This window comes from Dermochelys coriacea, chromosome 16 (assembly GCF_009764565.3).
Source record: "Dermochelys coriacea isolate rDerCor1 chromosome 16, rDerCor1.pri.v4, whole genome shotgun sequence".
Classification (NCBI taxonomy): domain Eukaryota; kingdom Metazoa; phylum Chordata; order Testudines; family Dermochelyidae; genus Dermochelys; species Dermochelys coriacea.
In genome coordinates, this window is record NC_050083.1 from 2782103 (window position 1) to 2807314 (window position 25212).

At 50.1% G+C, this 25212-nt stretch overlaps 1 protein-coding gene across 10 annotated transcripts; it reads right to left on the bottom strand.

The window, feature by feature from the left end:
* Positions 1-391: 391 nt before the first annotated feature.
* FBXW5 (F-box and WD repeat domain containing 5) lies at positions 392-23580 on the bottom strand. Of its 10 annotated transcripts, none has more exons than XM_038375020.2 (10): positions 23430-23580; positions 22645-22759; positions 20781-20998; positions 17412-17569; positions 14926-15100; positions 13763-13911; positions 11207-11696; positions 4974-5121; positions 3484-3696; positions 392-2757 (listed from the first exon to the last, which is right to left on the bottom strand). In XM_038375020.2, the coding sequence occupies exons 3-10, from the start codon at positions 20971-20973 to the stop codon at positions 2511-2513; spliced, it is 1773 nt and encodes a 590-aa protein (XP_038230948.1). In that variant the 5' UTR covers positions 20974-20998; positions 22645-22759; positions 23430-23580; the 3' UTR covers positions 392-2510. The 10 variants fall into 10 exon arrangements, with proteins under 10 accessions (XP_038230948.1, XP_043354976.1, XP_043354972.1 ...); XM_043499041.1 differs by having other exon boundaries at positions 22656-22759; positions 23430-23533; XM_043499037.1 differs by having other exon boundaries at positions 20757-20998; positions 22656-22759; positions 23430-23524.
* Positions 23581-25212: the final 1632 nt, after the last annotated feature.

Below are 25212 nucleotides of genomic sequence, written 5' to 3' on the forward strand. Positions count from 1 at the left end.
AAAGCTGTAGAAGCTTAAACTCACTCAATGCTTAAAGTTGCTAGCCCTGTTGGCTTTCTCTAGGCAGCCAGATGCCTAGCTGCTGCCTAAGCCCCACAGCCCAGGGTAAATGGCAGGCCGAGGGGCTTGGCTACGTGAGTAGGTCCCATTCAAAATCTGACTGCAGGAACAGCAGCAGCTATCGCTGCCCCCCTTTAACTGTTCAGGCCCTGGTTAGGCCACAGCTGGGCTATGGGAGACCTAGGTTCATCTCCCTGCCTAGTGTGCTGGTCTAAGGTGTGCTTCTCTACGCTGAATGGGCAGATGGCACCTAGGCCCCTCACCCACCCTCTGTGGCTCACGGTGGGGGGGGGGGGTGTCAGGAGGGTCTCTGCTTTTTCCAGGCCCTGCCCCAGTCAGCAGTACAATGCTCAAGTCCTTGGGGGATCCTAGCGTATTGCCTCTGTACTAGAGTTCTTGGCTATAGGGGGTTGTTTGGGGCAGTTACAAACATGGGCTTGTACCTCATCTAAAGATGAGGCCGTCTGACTATTCTAGCTTGGATCCGGTGTAGTAGAGAGCCCTGCTGCAGCGAGGAGCAGAATGCCTGAGCAGACAGACCATCTTGCTGCGCTCAGGTCCTGGCCGTGCCCAGGCAGCGTGGAGCCGGCCGTAAGCCCAACGCAGCAAGCAGGAGAAGGGTTCACACGATCTCCCAACTATTTAAAAAATCCCCACGCTGGGGGAGTGAATTTAGTTTTGTTAGTGGTCAAACAGCTCCAAGGGAAGCATCCATGTTTTCCGAACCATTTGCAGACAAAACCTCCCTGCTCTCTGGGGCAGTTGTTGCTGCTAGTGACAGACAGACCTGGTATGTGAACTGCAGGTGAGGAGATGAGAGTGGAGCCCCTGGAGCCTGCTGCTGGAGGAGGGTAGCAACAGCCCCAAGGACTGACAGACAGCAGCAGAAGCACCATTTAGTTTGACTTGTGCCTCTACTTGAGCAGAGCGTACAAACAAGTATGCAACCTTCTCTGCTGCCCCTGCTGCGCAGGCCACGACCACTGCTTCCCAGTTCAGAGGCCTCCAAATTCCAGCCTGCTGTGTCCAAAGCTGCTGAGACATGCAGCTTGAAGGCACTGGGAGCTGCGCTTACCAGCACCTCAGAAATCCTGGCTTGTGGATTTGGATCCTAGCTCACTCAGTTAAAATCCTAGGGCTATTTTCAAAGACAAACTAGTTCTTAAAGAGGGATCAGCTTTGACCAGGTCCAGCTACTGGAAGTGAGACATTTTCCCCTCATCTCCCACTGCCAGTTTTAGAAGCCCCCATCAGTCTTGGCTTTCCCAGGCTGCCTCATCACACTCAGCTCCAGCGGCCTTGGGTGAGACTAGGAGTGCAGCATGACAGAGCACAGCAAAGACTGACTCATTGTTTCATTAGACAATTTGTTAGATGAGAACTTAAAGGCGCTTGGGGAGGCCAGTACCATGGCAGGGAGAAGTCACCCATAGTGAAAGATTACTTGGACAGGTCTCAGCCAGGTAGCAGTTAGTGAGCAACTCGGCATCAGCTGGGATGGCATAGGCGCCTGCTATGTCCTGCAGACCAAATACCAAGAGTTTCCAACTGTCACAGCATGAGCTACACTCATGGCCAACTCTGACCCATTGAAGGGGGAACCTCAGCTTTGTGATCACCACTGCAGCGGATTGCCTGGAAAACACTACATTAGGCAATGCAACTGTAGCATCTTAATGTTATTTAGCAGCTCACCAAGGCCTGTACCATGTGACTCACCAGCTCTCCACGTACCCTTGTGTAGAAGCCAGTGGTGGAGATGCACAGGCTCACAGCTAATGGAAAGCAGCGACCAAGACTTGCCTTGGGCTCTGGTAGGCCCGAGGTGGAGACGTGGGGCAGAAAGTTGCTAGCTGCCGTCAGCAGAATCTTAGTGCTGGCAAGCCAAAACCCATGCCATAATGCTGTGCACTTCTAGAGCGAGAGCCTCTTTTGAAAGTCTCTTCACTCCCCAGTTTGTATTCAGGACCTAGCTAACCAGTACCACTGTCAGCACCTCCTACATGGGACAAACAAACAGCTACTAAAACAGTCCTGTTGTGACAAGAGCAGTGCTGCGACATTTCCCTTTGGCCAACTGCTTTGCAGCCAGCAGCTCTCAGTGAGGCTAGATCCCAAGCTCTCGAAGAAAAATAAGCCACCCGAGTCTGTGCTGATCAGTGATCAAAGCTTGGCTGCAAGCAGCATGACCGACTAGCAGCACTGGTGAGATGTGGATGGGGAATTTGCCCCGCAGTGACCTGCTAAGGCCCAGATCGGACCCAGCTCACAGGCTGTAGCTTGTAACAGTTTTGTCAGATGCAAGCCATTGGTGGGAGCATGAGGTTCTCTCTTGGGGTAGGATCCTTCCAGGGCCTTTTGCACACAGCTACTCCATCTACGCTCCCACTGTCCAAAGCACAATAAAGGGTGTGGCTGGAGTGAGGCAGCAGCATGAGCAGGTGCCTGGTTCAGCTCTTCTGGTTCATGAGCCAGGAGAAGAGCAGCTTCCGAGGCTTAGGGTTCCTGGCTTGGTGGATGCGCACTGTGCGGGGGGAGCGCCACACTTTGATGGTGGTGTCATCACTGGCTGTCAGGAGCAGTTCCTGCTCAATGGGGCTGAATACCACCGAGTTGACCACGTTGTCGTGCTGCAGCTTGGCCAGGCAGATGTTATAGTGCCGGTCCCAGATGTAGCCATGATGATCCTCTGCCCCACTGCATTGAACAGAAGACACCAGTAAGAACCCAGCTTGGCCAGAGGGAAAGGGGCCCTAACCCGCTTTCCCCAAAAGCCTCACAAAAATATATGGAGGAAACAGGTGCCTCTTCCATAAGGCCTGGGGTTACACCCAAAATACTGACCCAGCTTGTGTCCAGCCCTCACAGCTGTGAGGAAAACCTTTCCAAGAAGAAGCCAAGGGGAATCGATGCAAGGGTGTTTGCCTGAGTTTGCAGTAGTGCTGGTGTGAATTGTGCTGCTCAGTTCAATGGGTCATCTTTAGGGTTCAGAGTTAACTTACACATCAACATGCTCCTTCCACAATCCCAAACCACCAGAAGCCTCGATTATCTCCTCCCCAGATACCACCTTCCAGAGCTCCCTCATCCAGTACTGCACTGTCAAATCAAGAGCATGGGGACAGCATAATATACTGACTGTGCTAGCCTAGTCACTGCACTGAGCATGTGGTTGCCAGTCATCCCATTTGGTACAAGCCTACAGTTTTTCAGGTAAGTCATGCTGCTGCAGGAATTGCCCTCTTAGTGCCTCCAAGGCTATGCCTTGTGCTGCAGAATCTACCCCATCTCAGCCACAGACCTAGCACTATAACAACAAACCCAGGGGCCCAAGGAGCACAGTACAGAGGTCAGGGATACTGGGTTTCTCTCCCCTCCCATCCCACTAGCTTTGCGGCCAAGAGAGACGGGCCCACTGGGCACCTGGCTACGAAGTCCCTGCTGACGTCAAGGAAGATGAAGAAGCATTCATCGTTGGGGGTGTAGGCCCGGTGCGCGCGGAGGGCTCGCTTCACCTCCTTCATAGTCTTCAGATCAAACACATGCAGGTCAATCTCCTCTGCGATGGGGGGTGGCTGCATGGGATCAGAGATCACACAGTCCCGCGGCCAGGACCGGCTGTTCACATACAGGTACCTAGGGGACAGGAGAGGAGAGGTTACACTGCTGGGTCACTGCTCCAGTAACTGCATTACCATCCGGTCTAGAAAACCACTCTGGCGTGACTGTGCTAGGGCACTGGCTGGTTTCACTGCCTGGCTCTCCAGTGCAAGCTCGCAGCTGTGTTGTTTGGGTTACAGACTCTGGAGGAGGAGGAGCAGGCTGGAGTTTTGGAAACAGCCGTTTATATGAATTATTTTTAAGATTTCAATTGAGCCATTTCCAGCCCTGCAAGTCGGAACCCCCCAGGGGCCTAACAAGGGGCCTTTAAGTACATGCTGCTGAGAAACTCCAAGGAGAGTTCATTTTATACACCAAGTTCCTCTATCGAGCCAGCCACTCCGAGGGCCTGGCCCAGGTACAGAGCCAGAGCACGAGCACACAGATGGGGAAAACACATCTCCTTATGGGGGGGCTCCTGCATGCAGATGCTCCAGATGGGGGCTCCTGCATGCAGTTACTAAAATCAGCATCTAGCTCGTCCCCAATTCCATTCCTATCCCTCCCAGCCAAGACTCCTGGCCACCTCTTCCCTGGTGGGGGCTAAACCAAGTGCCCCTCCCCCCCGTCACACACACACGAAACAGAAACACAAGACGAGGAAAGCCCAAGCTCCCCAGTCCCTGCACTCAAGAGCAAGCTACACTCAGCTAAGCTAATGGAGAGTCCTCTCAACTCTCTCCCTGATTTGCTTGAGAGGGGAATTCCTTCCTGACCCCAGATCCTGTGATCAGTTTAACTCTGTGCACGTGAGCAAAGCACCACCATGATTACATGCAAGAGCCATTTATGCTCCGAAACACCCTCTGGGTCCAGTGCCCCATTATTGCAGCCTCTGGCATGGAGCAGCTTAGGCATGCTCTGCCTGGCTGCAGGGTCACTTCCTTGCTGGAACGGAGGCATTCCTCTGCACAGTGCTGTAGTTGATGGTTTTCAGACCCCAGGGTTAGACCCCAGCAGAGCCAACTTGGCTTATCACTCTGCTAAAAGACACATTAAGTTCCATGCATTTTGCTTTGTGCCAGGGGGCGGGAGAAGAGATCTCAAATACCAAGGGCCTATCTAGTCTGTGCCTGTGTACACGCATGGAGGCAGGGGACAATCCCTTTGCTCTTCTTAAATAAGTCACCAAACTCTGGCCCCTCCCCCCCCCCACATACTAACTACAGTTGAAGTGATCATCAGGTGGCCAGTGGCTCCATCCCCATGGCAGACCCTCTGCTCTGCTGTGCCTTGCATCCCGCCACACCCACCTGTGATCAGGAGAAAGGCCCATCCCAATAATGTGACCGTGGATGTCGATGACATGATCCAGTGAATCAAAGAACTCGTCCGAACGTCTCTCCTCCCCAAGCACCGGTCCAGCAGTCGTCATCTGATGAGGCAAGATCTGCTTAATCCCTTCAGGGGAAAGGGAGGCAGAAAGGGGGATTAGTCTGCTCTGCAATAGGGCACTGCTGCTGCCTGACTCGTAAGTAATATGCAAAAGCCAAAGGACTGAGGGGAGCTTCCCACAGGCTCCAGAGCAAGGAGCATCCCTCTGAAACCTTATTACAAGCTGCTAGGAGAGAGGAAACCCACATGGGGGACCCTGGCTGGGAACTGACTCCCTTATGACAAGGCTCGGGTGGGGACTGAGAGTCATGGCACAGTACAGGGCATCAGTCTCTTGGCACTCTCTCTTTTGCTGGCTATTCCTGTGGCACCAGCCCAAAGCATCATTTGTGCCCTTCCAGTGAGGTTTGCAGCTAGGATGGGGGTGTTTAGTCTCTTCACTCCCACTGTTTACAGCCAGAGCAATTCCAAAAGTAAACACAAAACACTTCCTTTCAATGGCTATAATCTCCTTGGAACTAGGTTTAACCGGGACCAGACAGTTACTGCAGTGGTGGTTTCCTGATGCAGTCCTGAGAGAAGGTCCCTTCCCTGCTGCCTGGGAACAAACTCAGTTGTAAGGGTACGATTCTGTCATGAAGGTCATGGATTCTATTACTTTCCAGGACCTCTGACTGCTTCCACAGTGGTGGCTGGCCCCGGAGTGGCAGAGCTGCTGGCTGGCTGGCTGCTAGAGCTGCAGCCCTGTGGGGCTGGGTCCACTCCCATGGGGCTGGAGCGGCAGCCATCAGCCCTTGCCACAGGAGCAGTGGCGGGACTGGAGCAGCTGCCAGAGTTTGGCCCCTGGCAGCGCTCTGACTGTTAGTCCCCCCCCAAGTGTATCTTAGTAAAAGTCAGGGACAGGATGCAGCCTTCTGTGAATTTTTGTTTATTGCTCACACCTTGTGATGTTATTAATATGAACTGTGACCATATAGATCGTTGTTGCAACCAAAGTCATGTAGTGGCACCAAATCTTGTACAAAGGAGGTCAAGTAAGGTGTCTATGAAAAGATTATGATTTGCTGGTTATGATTATGCTATCTGTAGGCATGTACCATTTTTGTATTTAAAGTTAAGTGTTCGCTCTGTCTGTATTTCAACCTTGTGCTTTGCTTCAGGGTCTAAGGACAGATTTGGTTACTGGTGTTTCAGAGCTTCAGTGGAGCAAAGTTCCTCCAGGAGTAAGAAGCAGGATTGAAGAAAAAAAATGGAGGTGATGCAGCTGCCTTTTATAGTCCTTTTGCCACGTGGCTTGTGCTTCCTCTGTTCCAAACACAAGCTGCCCAGCACATGGCCTGGAAAAACCTCAGAGTTCTGTCCATAGGCAGGCCCTTGCATGCCCTGCTGAGTCACTCTTTTCTCAGTGGGTCAGCTGTGTAGCTGATGGGCCTTAATGGGCCATCAAGCAGGCTAGGCAGTGCTGATGCCAAATTGGCTGGGGGTGTCACCCAGAAGCATAGCACAAGTTTGAAATACAGACAGTATAGAGCCGATACTTACAACTTTAAATACAAAAATGATACATGCCTACAGATACCATAATCAATCATAACCTTTTCATAGACATCTTACTTGACCTTCTTTGTACAAGATTTGGTGCCACTACATGACCTTGGTTGCAACAACGATCTATATGATCACAGTTCATGTCAATAATGTCACACACCTGCCCTAGACTTTTACTAAAAATACCTATGACAGAATCTTAACCTTAGTCATTTGCAACAGATTCCTCAGAGGCGTCCTGCAAAGGCAAATATAGCAGGACAGTCCCTGTATGCAGAGACGATAGAGTTGGGGGAGGGGGGGTGTAGTCAGACATTTGGTTTACACCTTTTTAAACTCACTCTTGAAAGAAGCAGCTCTGTGCTAAGGATCTCGCACCAACCCCTTCAGTAACTGGCAGAAAGATCCCAAGCCACAGCTCTGAGTCCTCCAAGCTGGATCAGTCCTGGGACGATCACACTCGACACCATTATCAGTTCTCAGTAAACACACTTCAGGCCTTCTAGAGGTAGAGGCCCTGTCTACACTAGGAAATTAGATTGGTATAACTACATTGCTAAGGGGCGTGAAAAATCCCCATCCCTGAGTGACAGTTATACTGACCGGTTCGCATAGGAGAATTTCCCATCAACCTCACGCTGTCAACATAGCTATCACCTCTCAGGGAGGTGGATGGGAGAACCCCTGCCATCAGCATAGGTAGTATCTTCACTGAAGTGCTACAGCTGCATTTTAAGTGTAGAGAAGCACAGAGAAGTGTGGAAGTGCCCCAATTGCCAGCCTTTTCGGGCCATGTTTCCAGTTCACTCCTCATGGGGATGATACTGACCAGGTGTGTAAAGTGCTTTGAGATCTGCTGATGAAAAGCACTGTAAGAGCTGGCATTATTGTTATTATTTAAATTAAGGGACACTGGTTGTGCCTGGTGATTTTTATCTGTCGATCAAGGCAATTTACAAGCCCTCAATGATTGTGCCCACAATGCATCAGCTTGTGGGCAGGACAAGAGTCACATGAAAGGCCTGTTGTGACACATCGCTAGAAAGGGTTAAATGTCCTGCAAAATAAATAACCCTCATATGACATGTGGGGAGAGAATGTTTGTGTTTTTGTGTATTTACATATGTATGAGTAGGGTCAACAACATAATCAACAGTCCCTGCCTATGCTGTATTCAGATAATTCAGAGGTCAAAAGAACATCCTAGCATTTAAATGAATTGTAAACATGGGATATCTCGGTATTCATCTCTCTTTGAAATGTACTGTGAATGGTGGAGGAACAACAAACTGCCTTATGTTAATTCTATAGCTAAGTACCGGTGATGGACCTCCTTCAAAGTCTGCTAATAACCTTTTGAACTCCAACTTGTCAAAAGACATGACATTGCATAAAAGGTCCTTGGGTCCCGATTCTGTCATCTCAGATCTGCTTAGGCTTCATCAGGGGAAGTTTGAGTCGCAAGACTGAGGTCCCAGTTATGCTGGAACGCCCTGAATATGATATTTGGACAGAGGTCATTGGACTATAACCTATTTCTGAAAGAACTCTTTGCAGCTATGAAGCTCACCATCTCTGCCGTCAATCTGCACCTCAATGAATTGAACTCCTGTCTGTCTGTCGGTCTTTTAACCCTACTCTCTCTCTCTCTCTCTCTCTCTCGTTTTTTAATAAACTTTAGTTAACAAGACTTGGCTGTAGCGTGTATTTGGGTAAGATCTGGAATATTCATTAACCTGGGAGACAATGTGTCCGATTCTTTGGGATTGGTAGATCCTTTTCTTTTATATGATGAAGTAAGATTTACATTAATTTCATCATATCTGATGTGGGTACCTGGATGGAGGCCTGACGCTGGATCACTTTAAGGGAACTGTGTTGTTTGGACTTCTGAGTAACCAGTAAGGTAATAAAGAAGCTGTTTTATGCTGGCTTGGTAAATCTAAGTATTGGAATATCCACCAGCTTTTGGGGGTTTGTCTGTCCCGTTCTTTGCGGTTCACCCTAATTGAGTGACCACAGCTGGCCCCCACTAGGACCCCAGTCACACCTGTCTTCTGTACGCCATAAAGGGGCACCAAATAGGTTCCCTAAGGGATGTTTTACCATATGAGCACAGCACCATGACAGCTGAATTCCAGCTTTGAGGTCCTGTCTGGGAGGTGGCTGGGGAAATCCATCCCAGCAGCCCAAATGAGACACAGCCGAGAGCCTATAACAGGCCCTGGCTCACAACTCTGCCTGGAGCTCAATAAGAAAAGTGGCTTCCCTGGCTCCTGTGACAGGTTTCATTTGAATATTAGACTAAGTAGCACATTTCCTGGATTCAAAGCTAGGTCTGGCAGAGAAATCCTGCAGTGTGGGAGGAAAGGGAAGCCACCAAAGCCCCTGCCGGAGAGCAGCACAGGTCAGATGAGTGAAGCCGAGACCTTTGGTAGCAGGACTAAACTCTGGTCTCACGTGAGTCAATGACATACCAGTGGGGCATGTAGGACTTTCAATAGTGCACCCAACCCATCGGAGCGGTGTGCTCCAAACATGCAGCGAGTAAATTTAAATACCAAGTCCTTGGGGCAGAGAGCAGATGCAGGAGGCCTGTTCTACACACAAACCTTTCAGCAAATATTCTGTGATGCCTGCCATTGGGAGAGGAAGAAGCCAGTGGTTTGCCCTGGTATAGGATCACTCTCTCTGCTTTAGGCAACAGTTCCAAGTTAAGAAATCCCTTTAATTCAAAGGCACCATAACTGTCCAACAGAGGGCTATGCTGGCAGCTTTACAGGAGCCCAAGGACTGCACATAATTTGCAGTTGTTTTCCATTTTTCACATGGTGCTTCAGCCTATGTAAACTACAGGTCCCAGCATGCAATATGCAGCCTTGATCCAAGGGACCTGACTGCTCACATCCAGATGGAGCATCCTGTAGCCACCAGGGCCCAAGCTGAAAAGGTGATGTCAGGCCAGGTTGGAGGATGGGCTGTACTTTTCTCAACACCAACACAAGACCAGATGGCAGACAATTACAGCCTGCTGGTGGTGGTGGTGAAACCTAGAGATGCTAGATCTACATTATTGCAGTGTTACAGTGCACAGGTAAAGTCACAAAATGCCAAAGCTAGGGTTGGACACATGACCTTAACTCGTCCCCTTGTGTATACCATGCACTAGGAGTCAGGCTTCAATTATATGATCGAAGACTATTTCCCAAATGGCTCATCTTAACTATTTTCTACAAACTTAGAACCTGGAAAGCCTTTCCTTCTGGCTCAGGCAGGTGGCAAAATCAGATCAGAGCCAGGAGAGCCAGCAGCAGGAGGGGATGGAGGTTGAATTGGGGAGTGCAGGCAGGGGAAGGAACCAGGAAGATGCAAAGTTCGCTTCACCCTGGTGGCTTCACAACAGATGCAGAGCAGGGAGACCAAGAGCAGCTTCCTGCTCCCTCCCCTTCTGCTTGTACTAGACATGGTTGGTTCCTCCCTGGTCTTAGGCTCGGTTTCTTAGGGACCTTTTGAAAAGAAGCTGGGGGATAGGTGGGGGGAGGATCAGCTGTCCCCACTCCCATTCCTGGTGGTGACACTCCTCACTGCTCTAGCATTTGCCCTAGCTCCCCAGGGCTCTTCCCACTCAAGGCTCCAGCATGGATGGAAAAGTGGAGGGAAAGACCCCTTCCAAAGAGGCTGTCACCTAGGACTCTGGCAGTCAGCCACCAGGGCTAGTGTTGTGGCTGTGGCTGCGTCTCCGCGAGGAAATGAGGCAGGGGCTGGAAATCACTGAACCTTCTACAATTAGACCACTTAAAAGTGGGGATCCAGACTTTAGAGAGTGCTGTTTGTGGGAATGCTTTAAAGCAAGCATTGGCTGAATGTGCAAAGCCCTAATATGCTGGAGGCCTGAGCACTCAGATCTGAGCTGATCCTCTTCCAACCTGCCCTGAGTTTCAATGGGATCTCTGAACAAGCCAAACTGGGAGAATCAGAGACATATTAGCTGTCAGTATTGCCAAGAGCTCCCATATAACTGATTGCACCTGCAGTTTTCTAAGTACCACAGAAAGAAAAAATAAAAATACATCTGCTGAGCATGCTCGGTATGTAGCTTGCAGATGCTCGGAGCTCTTAAACCCAGCAAGGGCTCGAGCCCTCAGACAGGTCCATGGCTATGACGAGATTTACATTTCAAACCCAGACATTTTTTCTCTAGCTGCAACTAAATAAAAGGGGTGGCTAGATTTTTATTTAAAAAAAAAAGTTCTAGGGAGTTGAATTTTTTTTTATCTCAAAACAGCTGACAGGATTTTGCATAAACTTCCCAGAAAGTTTCACCTTTAGCCAGTGACCAAGCCTAGAAAAATAAAGCCTGGTGGGAAGCATTTTGGAAAGGGGTTATAATGGAAGCAGTTTTGAAACCTTAACTACAGAAGGCACCTAACAGAAATCCACTGTGCTAGGAGGTGACCAGAGCCTCTTCACTAAAACAGCAGCTCACTTACAATAAGGCACTGAGTTAGCAAGTGGACAGTCATTGCCCAGCTTTTCCCTCAGACTGTGCTGTGAACGTCAGAGCCCAGTGGGAGCCCGAGCAAGGCAGAGCTCTGCTACTCACCTATCTGATGTGGAGAGTAGGTGAGGCATCCTGTGGTGAAGATTAAGTACTTCTTCTTGTTGCTGGCCTCTGTGGGGAGCTGGTTTAGCTCAGGTGGTTTAGTCCGGTTCCTAGCAAGCAGCTCTGCCACCTTTGTCTCCAGCTCTCTCTCACTCAGGACGGGCATCACACGGCCTTCAAGGATGTCATCCAGGAACTGCTGCAGCCCATCCTCTGCTGTCCCGCTCCCACCATCCAGCGATGCCTGCGCCACTGGCTCTGGCATCACTTTCTGCTTGGGCTTCACCTCCTCTTCCTCACTGTCACTGCCAAGATCAAAGACCTGGTAGGGAGAGGTGGCAGCAGCCAGCTGCTCCTTGTAGTCCAGGAGCAGATCCGGGGCGTCGTAGCGGCTGCAGTCTGCCACCATCACTGTCCGGATGGTACTGGCATTCAAGTTCTGGATTTTGAATAGTCTCTTCACTACATTCACATTCTCAGACTCTATGCCCTGTTAACAGAGGGAAGAGAGTGCGCAGATGCCTTCTCGCTGTGACCAAACAGTACCAGAGAGCACGAAAGAGCTCAGGATCACTTCTACAACAGACTTCATAGGAGTCCCAAACCCTCTCAAGAGAACCCTCTCTAAACAGCACTGTGCCCTTTAGGGCCTTTCAACAGAGGCTGTCAAAGCACTTTACAAGTGATGGTGAATGGAGCCCCCTGGAGATGGTCCAGTATAGCAGTTCCCCTCTGTGCCTCAGTTTCCCCACCTGTAAGATGGGAAGTGACTTACCCAGGGTCACACAGCCAGACAGCGGCAGAGCTGGGAATAGAACCCAGAGTTCTCTGCTTTAGTCCTCTAGCTGACACCGCCTGTCCTAACAAATATAGGTTCAGGAACAAAGCTTCTATTCTGACCACAGGTTCAGTGTGATTGGTGCCAGCTGACTGGCCATTCTAGGAGCAGAAAAACAATTACCAGTTTGCTTCCTAGAGTTTGTTTCCTCCATTTCCTTCCTTTGGGAGAATTTCACTGCAGCTACTTCATCCTGCAAGCTGCTTCATCTCGCAATCTGCACTGACATAGGCTGCTAGTGACATGAATGCTCCACTTCTTTGGGCATGCAAATTGTCAACACCACTAAAAAGGGAGCACAGGCTAATGGGTAGAGAAAGGACTTGCAGGGTCTGGCTCAGAACTTGGGCAACTCAACATCCAGGCTTCATTTTCCGTCATCTGTAAAACGGGGGAATTAAATCCTTACCTCTTAGGGGCTGCAAGGATTAACAATTCAATGTTTGCTCAGCACTGAGAGCTCCCTGGTGCTTGTATAATAAAGACTGAGGTTTCATAGCACCCAGTGAAAGATGAAGGAGCTATTCTCATTCTATAGGGCTGCCAGGGCCAGCAACAAGACAGTGATGGGCTGCCAGGCACTGTTTGTCCACCTTCTCCGGGGCAGTTTGTAGTAACTAATGAAAGAGGTGGCAGATGGAATAGAGCATGCGTGAGCCTAAAGAACTGAGGGGAAGGGCACAAGTGGCAAACTAATAATAATGCTCCCGTCTGCTATGGAGAAGCAAGGGGTCAGCCTGCCAATAGAAGAGCCTGCTGTAGTAAGGCTCAGTGAGGAGAGCTGTACAAACAGATAGTGCCTGTCAAACGAGGATCTCAAAGCGCAACAAGCAGACAAGAGCTCAACCTCCCTATCCAACACCTGCCCCCCCAGGGGGAGGAACTGTTCTCCCTATTTCACCAAGGAGGAAACTGAGGCACAGTGGGTAAGTAAATTCCACAGGTCACAGAGAACTCGTGACAGAGCAGGAGCAGTGCTTGGATCCCACTCATTGGCAGCCACAAAGTGCGAGACGGCACTTCCTCCAACAAGTCACATGTCATTCACTTCCCTCATTTCCTCTAGCAAGGAGGATTCTTTGGCCCATCTGTGGCCATATTAATTCCCTGTCCAGTGAGCACCCATGTCCCATAAGGCCAAGCACCCAGATATGATGGCAGGTTGGCAACAGCTGACAGACTCCAGCAGCCCCAGGCACCCAGCTTTCACAGGACCCATCAAGGCATCCAATGACTCTTAACCCACCTGCTCACCGTGGCTCATCCTCTGGTCCCTTCCAGAATGAGACCCTGGGCTGGACTCGTCTCCATTCCCATTAACACGACACGAGTGCATGGAAGCAGACAGCACAGAGCCACATGGGAAGTGCCCACTGCAACGGGTGCTGTGCCAGGGAGGCAGCTGGGTACTGGAGGGCCGCCTTGAGCCAACTCTACCTTGAGCCTAAGCTCTCCACCTCTCTTAACCTTCTCCCAAGTTCATGTTATCACTGTATTTGCTCCCAGAATGACCCTAACTCCCACTACAGGAGGCATGATCGTGGGAGAGCGCTCTGTTCCTCACCCGTTGGCAGTGCCCAGATTTCTCTAAGGCATCATCCCCCAAAAAGGAGCCTCAGCAGTGACGTCAAAGAGTCAATGTCTCACACCCAGCTGACAGGAACTGTCCAGGCTATTAAACAACCCAGAGCCTGGAGAAGCATGGCCCTGGGACACACCTGGAAGGCATTGTTCAGCCACAGCACAGAGCAGGAGGTGATGTGCCCAATTCGGTGCAGGTTGCCGGAAATCAAGTTGGTTTCATTCAGCCAGCAGCCAAAGACATCATAGGGCTTATTCCTCACCCTGGAGAGGAGTGTGAAGTTCTCTGTAGGGAAGGAGAAAGGGGGAGGATAATATAGCTCCACGGAAAGGACCCCAGTGAAGCAAGAGACAGGACACACAGGACAGGGATTCAAGTCAGAGGCCCAGCTGATCCCTGAAGCAGAGTGGATGTAAAGATGGATGGTCCCTCTTACAGCTTGTTATCAGTGTGGATTCCCGACACACTCTGCCTTTCAGTGGCTCTGTGGTAACTAGCAGCCAAGATATTCGTCTAGATCATATAGGGGCTCTCTCTCTTTCTCGACGCAGTGAGCGTCCCTGTCGATTAACAAGGACCCACAGGTTTTGAGCCAATCCATCCCTGTAAGAACCCTCCACTTGGGTAGGGAACCCAGGATAGAGATAGCATGAGATACTTTTCAGAGTAGCAGCCGTGTTAGTCTGTATTCGCAAAAAGAAAAGGAGTACTTGTGGCACCTTAGAGACTAACAAATTTATTTGAGCATAAGCTTTCGTGAGCTACAGCTCACTTCATCGGATGCATTTCGGAATGCATCCGATGAAGTGAGCTGTAGCTCACGAAAGCTTATGCTCTAATAAATTTGTTAGTCTCTAAGGTGCCATGAGATACTGTGATTCAAGACTAATATGGTCCCAGGACTGGAGCAGCAGAGGGCAATCCAGGCCAAGAGGGATATGCATCAGCAAAGCTGTGTGTGATGACAGGAAAAGACCAGCTAATGGTTTTGTGACTCAGGGGCTATTGGCAGAGATGGGGTGGCCTCAGGACTGAGCTGTGGGGGAAAGCTTGCCCACTGCCTGCTCTCCTGCTGCCTGACTATGGCATCAGTGCCTCACTTTCAACAGCATTAGAGTCTGCCAAAGGTCCCTTTTAAAAAGGGACATGAAAAACCCATCCATTCCCTTTCCAAGCCATAGGTCAATCACAACCCCTCCATATTGCCACCTTCAGCTTTCCTAGGGCAATTTGAATCTGCGGCCATCCAGCCAGTTCCACACTCACACCAAGGCAGAGCCAAGCTGAAATGAGCATTACCCAGGCTAATGACAGCGATCTCTCCTGATGAGGAGTTGCGAGGCCCCACAAAGACCCCTGACACCAGGAGGAGGGAGTCATCCGAGTTGAACTGGGAGAACTGGGTGTAGCTCCAGTTGTACAGCCTCATGTTGGAGCTGTGGAGCAGGGAAATGGCCAGCTCGTTGTTCCAGATCTGAGGAGAAAGGGGACAGGGCAGGCTGTTTCACTCAGAGCATGTCATTAGATAACCAGGATTCACAGAGTACCAGTCAGGAGGCATGGAAGCAAACAGATGGAGATGTGCTAACCCCAGCCTCGCTGCCAGAAAGCCATTCAGAAGGGAACTGGAGGGTTTGCAGTCATTGCTATGAAGATCTTCGATGAATTTGGCCCCAACCAGTGCACTGCCCCCGTTACTATCATTCCCTCAGCCTCCAAGGGCTGGTGCTTTGCAGCACCCAGGACAGTTGTTCCTCTGAGAGCTCAGGTCTGCCTCCTGGTTCATTTTAGGGTCAGATCCTAGGTTCCCTCTAAACTGTGCAGCCCCCTATTAAGCCATGTGCAGGGGCTCGGGGCTGCGGCGGGGAGAGGCGCCCCTCCACACTGAACCCAGTGTGGACCTGCCGTGGACTTGCCGCAGCCGGAAGAGAGGAGCCCCTCCCTCGGCCTGCCGGAGCTGCCAGGGAGAGGAGCCCTTCTCTCAGCCCAGCCCAGCCCCACTGGAGCTGCTGGGGCCGGGGAGAAGTACCTCTCCCCTGGTCCCGAGCTGCTGAGGTGAGAAAGGGCTGGGGAGAGTCCTCTTTTCCCACTGCGGCCTCAGTGCAGCCTGCATCCCTCCTCCCCGGCCCCACCCCAGAGCACCCCTGCTCACCCTTCCCAACCGTCTGCCTCAGCCCAAAGCCCCCTCCCGCACCCCAAACCCCTTATCCCCACCCCCACCCTGAGCCTGTACCCCCCCCCACATACATCCCAACCCTGTGCCCCAGCCCTGAGCCCCCTCCCATACTCTGAACCCCTCGGCCCCACGCCCAGCACATGAATTTTGTTATGGGCACCAATATGAAGGTGATGTGTCACATAGGGTCATGTCACACATCATCTCCATATTGGTGTCCATAACAAAACTCATTCCGCACATGGGCGTAAGCAATAAGAGGGAACACTGGTCACATCCCCCGGCTGGGGGGAAGGGCCTGTGACTATCTTCATTTCTGACTGTACTGGGCCCCAGTGCAATGCGAGTGGAATTGGAGCTGGGCCCAGGCCCTATGCTAGCAGAAGTCACTGCAGTCTGACAGGACTCCCCTGGTTCCTGGCAATGGAGTTGGTGTCTAGGTAGGGACACCAGGCCTTAACTTAGTCCACCTTCCAACCTCCACATCGCCACTGGCCACCTCAACAGTCAGGCTGGACCCCGATGCACCCAGCCAGCTTTCCCCAGGTCAAGGCCAAGTGAACCCAGTCAATGTGCAGAGCCCCCCAGATGAGGCACAGGGAGGGGACATGACCCACCCACAGAGACAGCGAGTCAGTAGCAGAGTCAGGAGCCCTGACACCTAGACCCACAAAACTGTTCACACCACTGAGGGATAGCTCAGTGGTTTGAGCATTGTCCTGCTAAACCCAGGGTTTTGAGTTCAATCCTTGAGGGGGCCATTTAGGGATCTAGGGCAAAAATTGGGGACTGGTCCTGCTCTGAGCAGGGGGTTGGACTAGATGACCTCCTGAGGTCCCTTCCAACCCTGATATTCTATGTCTATGTCTCACTTGTTTCCTGGGTCCCCTTCCTACTCTCCTAATCCCTGCCCAATCATTGCTCATGCTGGGGTGACAGCACATGGCTTGGGGCTTAGGTCAGAAATCTCAGCGAGGGAGAGCTCAGGCAAGGGAATTAGATTAGGGGTCTGTTACAGGAGTGGGTGGGGAAGGGTCAGTGGCCTGTGATGAGCAGGGGGTCAGACTAACTGATCATGATGGTCCCTTCTGGCCTTACAGTCTATGGTATCCAGAGATTGCTTTGCAAACCCACTTCCAACTCCCACTCCTTCCCCAGCCAAACCCTTGTCCCTGTGCAACCTGCCCATAACCTCCACAACCCCTGCTTCCCCTCCTTGATTTCCTATACATTTAGGAGAGCCATGTCATACAAGAAATGCACCAAGCCCTGTAAAGGAAGCAAAAAAGAGGTCTAGTAAAGGAGTCCCAGAAGTTGCAGTGATAACCAGCCACTCGGAGAAGGACAGATTGAGCAGTCCGGATGACCCAAAGCCCCACAAACTCAGATGCTCCTGACCTGCCCATCATGCCTTCTCTGCTTTCTGGACACTAAGAAGTTTCAGCCCCAGAATCCCTCCCCACAGCTCCTGACTAGAAGGCCTGACAGCACTAACCAGAGAGGGTCAGCATATCAGAGCTCAATGGAAGATTTTCACAGCTGGAACCTGAATGTGGCCAGCCTAGATGAGTGAATAAACCCCGCAGAACAACAGCTGCATGCCCTTTACCTTAACTGTGCAGTCCTTGGAGCAGGATGCAAACAGGTAACCTGTGTGGGAGAAGCTAAGGTGCAAGACCTGGTCATTGTGCTCCGTCAGGGTCTGCACTTCAACACAGGGGATGGTGTCATAGAGCCTCTGGAAGTCCTCGTACCAGGAAACAGCAGCTACAACACATGCGGATAGGAGGGAGGAGTCAAAGCTCAGCATAAGTGGAAGCCATAAAGCCACATGACTTGTCTATAACAGGGACTCAACATTTCTCACTAGCGTTAGCAATGGCAGGAGCCCAAGTATAGACAAGGCTGCCATAGCCACAGCCATTGGTAATCAGATTTTCTCTGACCATCTTAATACAAGGAAACATCTATTGGAAGGATTTTAATTCAGAAACATTGGTGGGTTCTCAGCCACACAGTGAGATGTAGGGATCACCATGGAGAGTCCAATGAATGCCTATTGTTGAGCCCTGAGCAGAGGTTAAGGTGCAAACCACATGTTAGGATGCATAAGGAAGGGATAGACATTAGTAAGAATATTACATCATCATAGAACCACAGGATTAGAAGGGACCACAAGGGTCATCTAGTCCAGTGGTTTTCAACCAAGGGTACGATTAACCCAGGGGGGTATGCAGAGGTCTTCCAGGAGGTACATCAACTCATCTAGATATGTGCCTAGTTTTACAACGGGCTACATCAAAAGCACTAGCGAAGTCAGTACAAACTAAAATTTCATAAAATGACTTGTTTATACTGCTCTATATACACTGAAATGGAAGTATTTATATTCCAATGGATTTATTTTATAATTATATGGTAAAAATGAGAAAGGAAGCAATGTTTCAGTAATAGTGTGGCTGACACTTTTGTATTTTTGTGTCCAATTTTGAAAGCAAGTATTTTTTAAGTGTGTGAAATCGGGGGGCACGCAAGACAAATCAGACTCCTGAAAGGGGCACAGTAGTCTGGAAAGGCTGAGAGCCACTGAGCTAGTCTAACCCCCTGCCAACACACAGGATTTGTTGTGTCTAAACCATCCAAGATAGATGGCTGTCCAGCCTCCTTTTGAAAACCTCCAGTGAAGGAGCTTCCATGACTTCCCTAGGCGTCTGTGCCATTGTCCTACTGTTGGGGTAGCTATATACATTAATTGGGGACCCTCATTTGAAATGCTGAGTTCCGTTCTGTTCCCTCTGCCAACAATAAGATAGAAAAAATGAGAACTCCAGAAATGGTCTGAAGAGGCTTCTAGATGAAGTGGGACTGAAGAACAGGGCCTGTTTAATTTAGAGAGGAGATGCGACAGAGGTGCACAAAAATACATCAGGACCTCTCACAATATAAGAGCCTGGGGACATTTAGTGAAAATGAAAGGTCACAAGCTTAAGACTCAAAAGTAAGATTTTTTTTTTATACAAATGCATAATTTGTGGCAGTGAGTTCCACAGGCCAGTTTGAGGCCTGACGAGGCCAAGGATTCAGAGGAGGAGTTGACCTTTATATACGTAATGAGAACATCCATAGTTATGTTAGATAGGAGTTCAAAAGTTAGGGATATCAACTCTCCCGCTGCAGGGTATGAAGCAGCCACTAACTGAGGGCTAGGAAGAAACTCATGGGCAGCATATTCCACAACTGTCCATTAAGGGATCTTCCACTTTCCTCTGTAGTATCCAGCACTGGCCCCTGCTCGACAGAAGAGCGGGCTAGATGGGTCACAGCTCTAATCTGGCATTCCACTAATGCTCCTAGTCACAGCAGCCCCTGGATCCCATTTACTGAGCCTACAGACATGATGCTTCTCCCTAGGTTTGAACTGGAACCCTGATATTGTAGTCCCTTCTCAACGGGGCAGCTTGACACAGGCAGATCTACCTACTGATCAGACTGGGGGGCTCTGCTCCTTTCCATCAGTCCCCTAGGGTGGATGATCTCTTTGAAACTCCAGTTCAGCCACTCATTTTGTTGGCAGTATCCTTTAATATCCGCCTCTTGTCACAGGTATGTCACACGGGGAAAGCAGCACAGGCCAGTGCACCAAGTGCTCCAGGTATTTTGTTTTCAGCTCCCTGCACAGCTGGGGAAGTACCCAACCAAATTCCTGGACTTGCTCTACCGCACTAATGGGTCCAATGACATAACAGCAGCTAACAAACAGGTTTGCCAGCTATGGCCACAGAGTAAACAGGAATTAGAGGAGCACATGCACAAGTCAAACAAAACTAACATGGAAATATTAAATACACCTTCAGAAAACAGGCAGCAGCCCCATGCTGGAGCTACACATCCTAAAGGCTGCAGGGTTGAAGCCAAGTGGATTTTTGCAGTCCCAGTTTTGTACTTCATTCTCCCTCCCCCAAGAATGGGTTCTTTGCTCACTCATTCTTTACAGCATGACTCTCCTGCCTCACACAGCTGGAAGGTCAGACATTCTCTGCCTCTGCATCCGCTTGATTTCCCACTCTCTTCCATGGGAGTGGAACTGAAGGATGAGCACATGGCTGCTGTACATGTCACACGGTGGGGAGCAGAGTTCTGCAGAATCATGATAAAGCCTGCACCTCCCAGCTGGTACTTGTATGCATCTTGGTAATGCCCAGTCCCTGAGTCCTCTCAGCAACAAGGATCTTTCTACACTAGGAACATGAGCTGGTGATCCATGGTTAAGGACCACTGTTGTCTTCCTTGGCCAGTCCTCAACCAGTGGTTGCAGATGTTCAGGTGCAAGGCCAAGTGAGACACACATTTGAAAGTGGATAATACACCACCACCATAAACATGAGATTCGTTGTACCTGCTTATGCCCTTCTTAAAGGGACAATAATTACCCAGCAGCCTAGTCTAGGTATTGTAAGAAACTGACAGTCTGCAGAAGGGTTTAAAAAAAAAAAATCTTTAAATTTTAGACGTGGATAGGGGGGAGGGGAATTCTGAATTTTCAGCAAATTCCATTCCACATTTTTCAACAGGGTCTGATGAGCAATAGACCCTTTCCCCTCTAGGTCACTATGTGATGGCTGATGTTCCCTGGACTGCAATCCCTTGTTCATGTCACATGGACCAGTGTCCATGTCACATCTGACCTGTCCAAGAGGCCAAGGATTAAATAATTTACGGGGAGCTGTATGTCCCGCACACATCTTGGTGCTTAGCTCTCCAGGGATGGGCCTTTATAGAATACCATCAGTCAGAGATGGGGTCCCTATAGGTCAGAGTGGGGCAAATTGGCAGGGCTGCATGGAGGAAATCTTGTGCTGCTGCCAATGCTGTTCCTGTTTTGGGAATTAACAGGTCTGTGGTCTATCAGTCAGCTAACCCAGCCCTTTTCAACAGTGCAAAATTGATAACTTACTAAACATAGTTAAAAATACCAGACCTGGATGCCGTGGCACTTCCCGAGAGACCCTGTAGTATCTATAGAACAGCTCCTTCCACAGGAACTCATCCCGGGCCACCGCATGCCATTGCCGACACACCAACCCCACCGAGAGCACATCTACGTGGTCCAGGTACAGGAAAATCTCATAGAGGATGCAGTCTGGGAGACAGGGACTATCCCCAACATCCATACTGTCATTCTGTCACCAAAGGGCTCTGAAAATAAACACAGTGGGGAAGTTGGTGCCTGCTCATCACAGAAGGTAGAAACATCCCAGTTTGGGGTCATGCAGAGTAGCAAGGTTCTCCTGTCTGAACAAACTTATTCAGAGTCATAGAAGGAAGGAACAGCAGCTTTTTACAGGAAGCAGCAAACAACCGCACAGGGAAAGTGAGAGATTTCTAAAATTCACATTACCAATCACTGGCGTTTGTACCATAACATTTGGTGGTGTGCTGTGTTGCTGTTTTTTTAAAAATTCTCTTTGACTTAATGATTTTCTTCTATTTTTTTGTCCACAAACAGAAATGGCTTCTTAATGAATTTTCTACTTTTATTTTTTAATGTAGCAACTCTTTAAGGCTCCATAGTACCAAGACAGATACTAACATTTATTATGAAATTGTTCACATGTGAAAGATCAGTCACTACAAATGCTCACATACGGGCCTAGCTGTATTCATGCACATATTCATACAGTGACCCCCCAACACAGGCTGTCAGCAGCATTTGACCCTGGGACTTTCAGCACAAAAGCACAGCTTCTAGTACGTCAGCTAAAGAACAAGATCTATTAGCTGGGGGCAGTAGGAGGCAGCTACACTCTGCATGGGCCAACCCCGGGTGGGGTGGTAATGCAGGGTGTTGGTCCCAGGATATTAGCCAGACAAAGTGGGGGAAGTAATATCTTTTACTGGTAGATAAGACTTCCATAAGAGCAGCTTTGTGTGGCTCAAAAGCTTGTCTCTCTCACCAATAGAAATTGGTCCAATAAGAGCAATTACTCACCCTTTACAACCTTGTTATCTTTCCTCCTCAGAGAAGGGTAAAGGTCTATATTTTGGGTTTCAACCCCAGCTATTGGCCCAAAGCAGAGGCTATTATAGAACTGGCATCTAAACAGACCCAAACTCTAGGCCAGCTCAGACACTCTTGAGAGGCTTACCCTGCTGGGGGGATAACATAGAACACATTTGTAAAGTGGGCAGTGTCTCTCGCTCTGGGAGCGGTCCACAGAAGAGGCACAGCCTGCTACTGCTGATAATTAATGGACCTTGTCCTTTAACTTAGGAGGTAGACATCTAAGCTTTGGTGCTGAAGGTTCCAGGTTCAAACACTGCTGATGGCCCATGGTGGACTGTGACTTCAATGGGGTACTCGCACGTAGCCAGAATTTGCTGCTGCTGCTTCACTTTTAGGGCCTGCTCCTGCTTCCACTGAATTCACTGGGAGAAGGATTGAGCCCCGAGTCTTTTTCAATTATCTGCATTAACACCACACTATCCTTTAATAACAGTGTGCATGCCTATAGCACCTTTCATCTTGGGATCCTAAAGACCTTTACAAACAAACATTCATTAATTCTCACCCCCCCTCTTGTGAAACAGGTATTATGATGAAGGTATCCATTTTGCAGCTGGGGAAACTGAGGCACAAACCAGTGAATTGGCTAATGCCATACAATAAATCAGAAGCAAAACTATTCTCCTGCTATAGCCACCTGACAATATTCCCTCTTTGCTCTTTCATCTTGATGGACTACAGGTGGATTTCAAAAACGAGAATATGGACTGTAAATATAGGCTGTAGCCAATTGAGAACTTTTTGTAACCCGGAACAACAGGTTAAACAGCATATATACCTTTGACTCACAGTTCGTAACAACCCCTCAGAAGCTTGGAATTGTGGTAGTACTTAGAAAAACCTCATCTTCTCCTGGGCATGTAGCCAGGAGAGCAGTGGTCACGGATACCGGGCTACAGGTAGAAAGAGGGACATGATAAGATAATGACCCCAGATGCAGACAGCATGGCCTTGGCGCAAGATGCAAGGAGCCCCAGAGACCACCTCTCCACTAGGGAGCTGTATAGAGATGTTTCCAACAGCTCAGCAGGCTTAATTAAGATAGTGATGAAAATGCCCCAAGCTACCAGAACCCAGCCTACAGTAGGGCTCCCACTCGCCCCAACGCGGGTACAAGTGTGTCTATGTCTTAGCATCCCCACTACAGAGAAGTGGTCTAGGGAGATTAGATGCTGAGCTCCCATTCCTCCTGGGGTCCCTCTAACCCGACACAGTCTCTCCCATTTCCAGCCTGCCCTGGGAGAATTCATGAGCTGAACCCTTAAATCACCAATCCCCACCCTGCTGCTTTCAGCCAGCTCCTGGCTCTGCCAGCTGCTTGACACACACGGCCCCGGCGTGTCTGGCAGCTCCGTGCCAGGGGCAGAGAGCGAGGCAGGCAGGCAGGCGCCTGCCCCCTCTGGGCCCCGCCAGGGCCCCCGGCACCCCCCACTTCGGCCATTTCTTGGCCCCAGCCCCCCAGCCAGCCCTCTAGGGCGGAAGAGGCCCCAGCCCCCAAATCAGGATCCCCCTCGTCCCAGGCTCCCCCCGCCCACGAGCCAGGCCCCCGGCCGGATCTCCCACCTCAGCTCCAGCCCCAGCTCCTCCCCACGCCGCTGGCTTCCGGCCCTCCCGCTCCTCGCTTCCGCTCCGGCCGAGCGGCTCGAGCCACTCTAGCCCCTCTCTATGGTCCGCAGCCCCGCCCCCCCAGGCCAGATGGTTCCATCCCAGAGGCCCCACCCTGCCCAGGCCGGACTAATGGAGCCCAGCATCGCCCATGCCCGCAGGCACTCACGTGGCACAAGCCTGTCGTTCCCTGCGTCTCCCGCCTGGGCCCCGGGCTGGGGGCAGAGGGCTCGGGCACCCAGCCTGGCCCATTGGTGCACAGCTGCTCATTGGCTGGCATCTGTGCATATCAATGTCTAAGTATGCAAATCAGAACCCCGGCCGTAAAGTAACCCCCAAAGGGGAGGGGGAAAAGGGGACACAAAGGTGCAGCGTTTCGCACACAATCGGGACGTCAAGAGCGAAATTAAGACACCGCGGGCAAGACGAGAAGAAATGCTTTCCCGGCCTGGGCACCACTGCTAGGGGCCAGGGGAATTGGAGCTGCTCCTGTGTGTGGCCTAGCTGAGGTTACTGCAACCCGATGCGAAGCTTGGCATGACTGGAATGTTAAAGTCAATGGTTAGAGCCTGCTCTGTGAGAGGCAGTGAGGACGAGTGGATAGTGCATTCAAGTGGGACTCAGGAGAGCTAGGTTCTATTCCTGCCTATATAGCAGGTACCAGTGCCCTTGTGCAAGTCACTTTAACTGCTCCATGCCTCAGTTTCCCCAATGTAAAATGGAGATAATAATACTGAGTTTTCATACAATCATAGACTCTCAGGGTTGGAAGGGACCTCAGGAGGTCATCTAGTCCCACCCCTGCTCAAAGCAGGACCAATCCCCAACTAAATCATCCCAGCCAGGGCTTTGTCAAGCCTGACCTTAAAAACCTCGAAGGAAGGAGATTCCACCACCTCCCTAGGGAACGCATTCCAGTGTTTCACCCTCCTCCTAGTGAAAAAGTTTTTCCTAATATCCAACCTAAACCTCCCCCACTGCAACTTGAGACCATTACTCCTCGTTCTGTCATCTGCTACCACTGAGAACAGTCTAGATCCATCCTCTTTGGAACCCCCTTTCAGGTAGTTGAAAGCAGCTTCAAATCCCCCCCATTTGTCTCTTCCGCAGACTAAACAATCCCAGTTCCCTCAGCCTCTCCTCAGAAGTCATGTGTTCCAGTCCCCTAATCATTTTTGTTGCCCTCCGCTGGATGTTTTCCAATTTTTCCACATCCTTCTTGTGGCATGGGACCCAAAACTGGACACAGGTTTCAGAGTAGCAGCCGTGTTAGTCTGTATTCTCAAAAAGAAAAGGAGTACTTGTGGCACCTTAGAGACTAACAAATTTATTAGAGCATAAGCTTTCGTGAGCTACAGCTCACTTCATCGGATGCATTTGGTGTTGACAGATTTCCACTCTATACGGCTAAATTCAGTGCCTTGCATAATCACAGGTTTCAGAGTAGCAGCCGTGTTAGTCTGTATTCTCAAAAAGAAAAGGAGTACTTGTGGCACCTTAGAGACTAACAAATTTATTAGAGCATAAGCTTTCGTGAGCTACAGCTCACTTCATCGGATGCATTTGGTGTTGACAGATTTCCACTCTATACGGCTAAATTCAGTGCCTTGCATAATCACAGGTTTCAGAGTAGCAGCCGTGTTAGTCTGTATTCTCAAAAAGAAAAGGAGTACTTGTGGCACCTTAGAGACTAACAAATTTATTAGAGCATAAGCTTTCGTGAGCTACAGCTCACTTCATC

Coding starts and splice junctions, on each gene's coding strand:
- FBXW5 (XM_043499037.1), bottom strand. CDS start 20,973: ATGGATGTTGGGGATAGTCCCTGTCTCCCAGACTGCATCCTCTATGAG. Junction 3,697..4,973: donor GGCCTTTCTCCTGATCACAG/GTGGGTGTGGCG, acceptor CCTGTCCCCTAG/GTACCTGTATGTGAACAGCC. Junction 2,758..3,483: donor AGCAGGGACTTCGTAGCCAG/GTGCCCAGTGGG, acceptor TGTTCAATGCAG/TGGGGCAGAGGATCATCATG.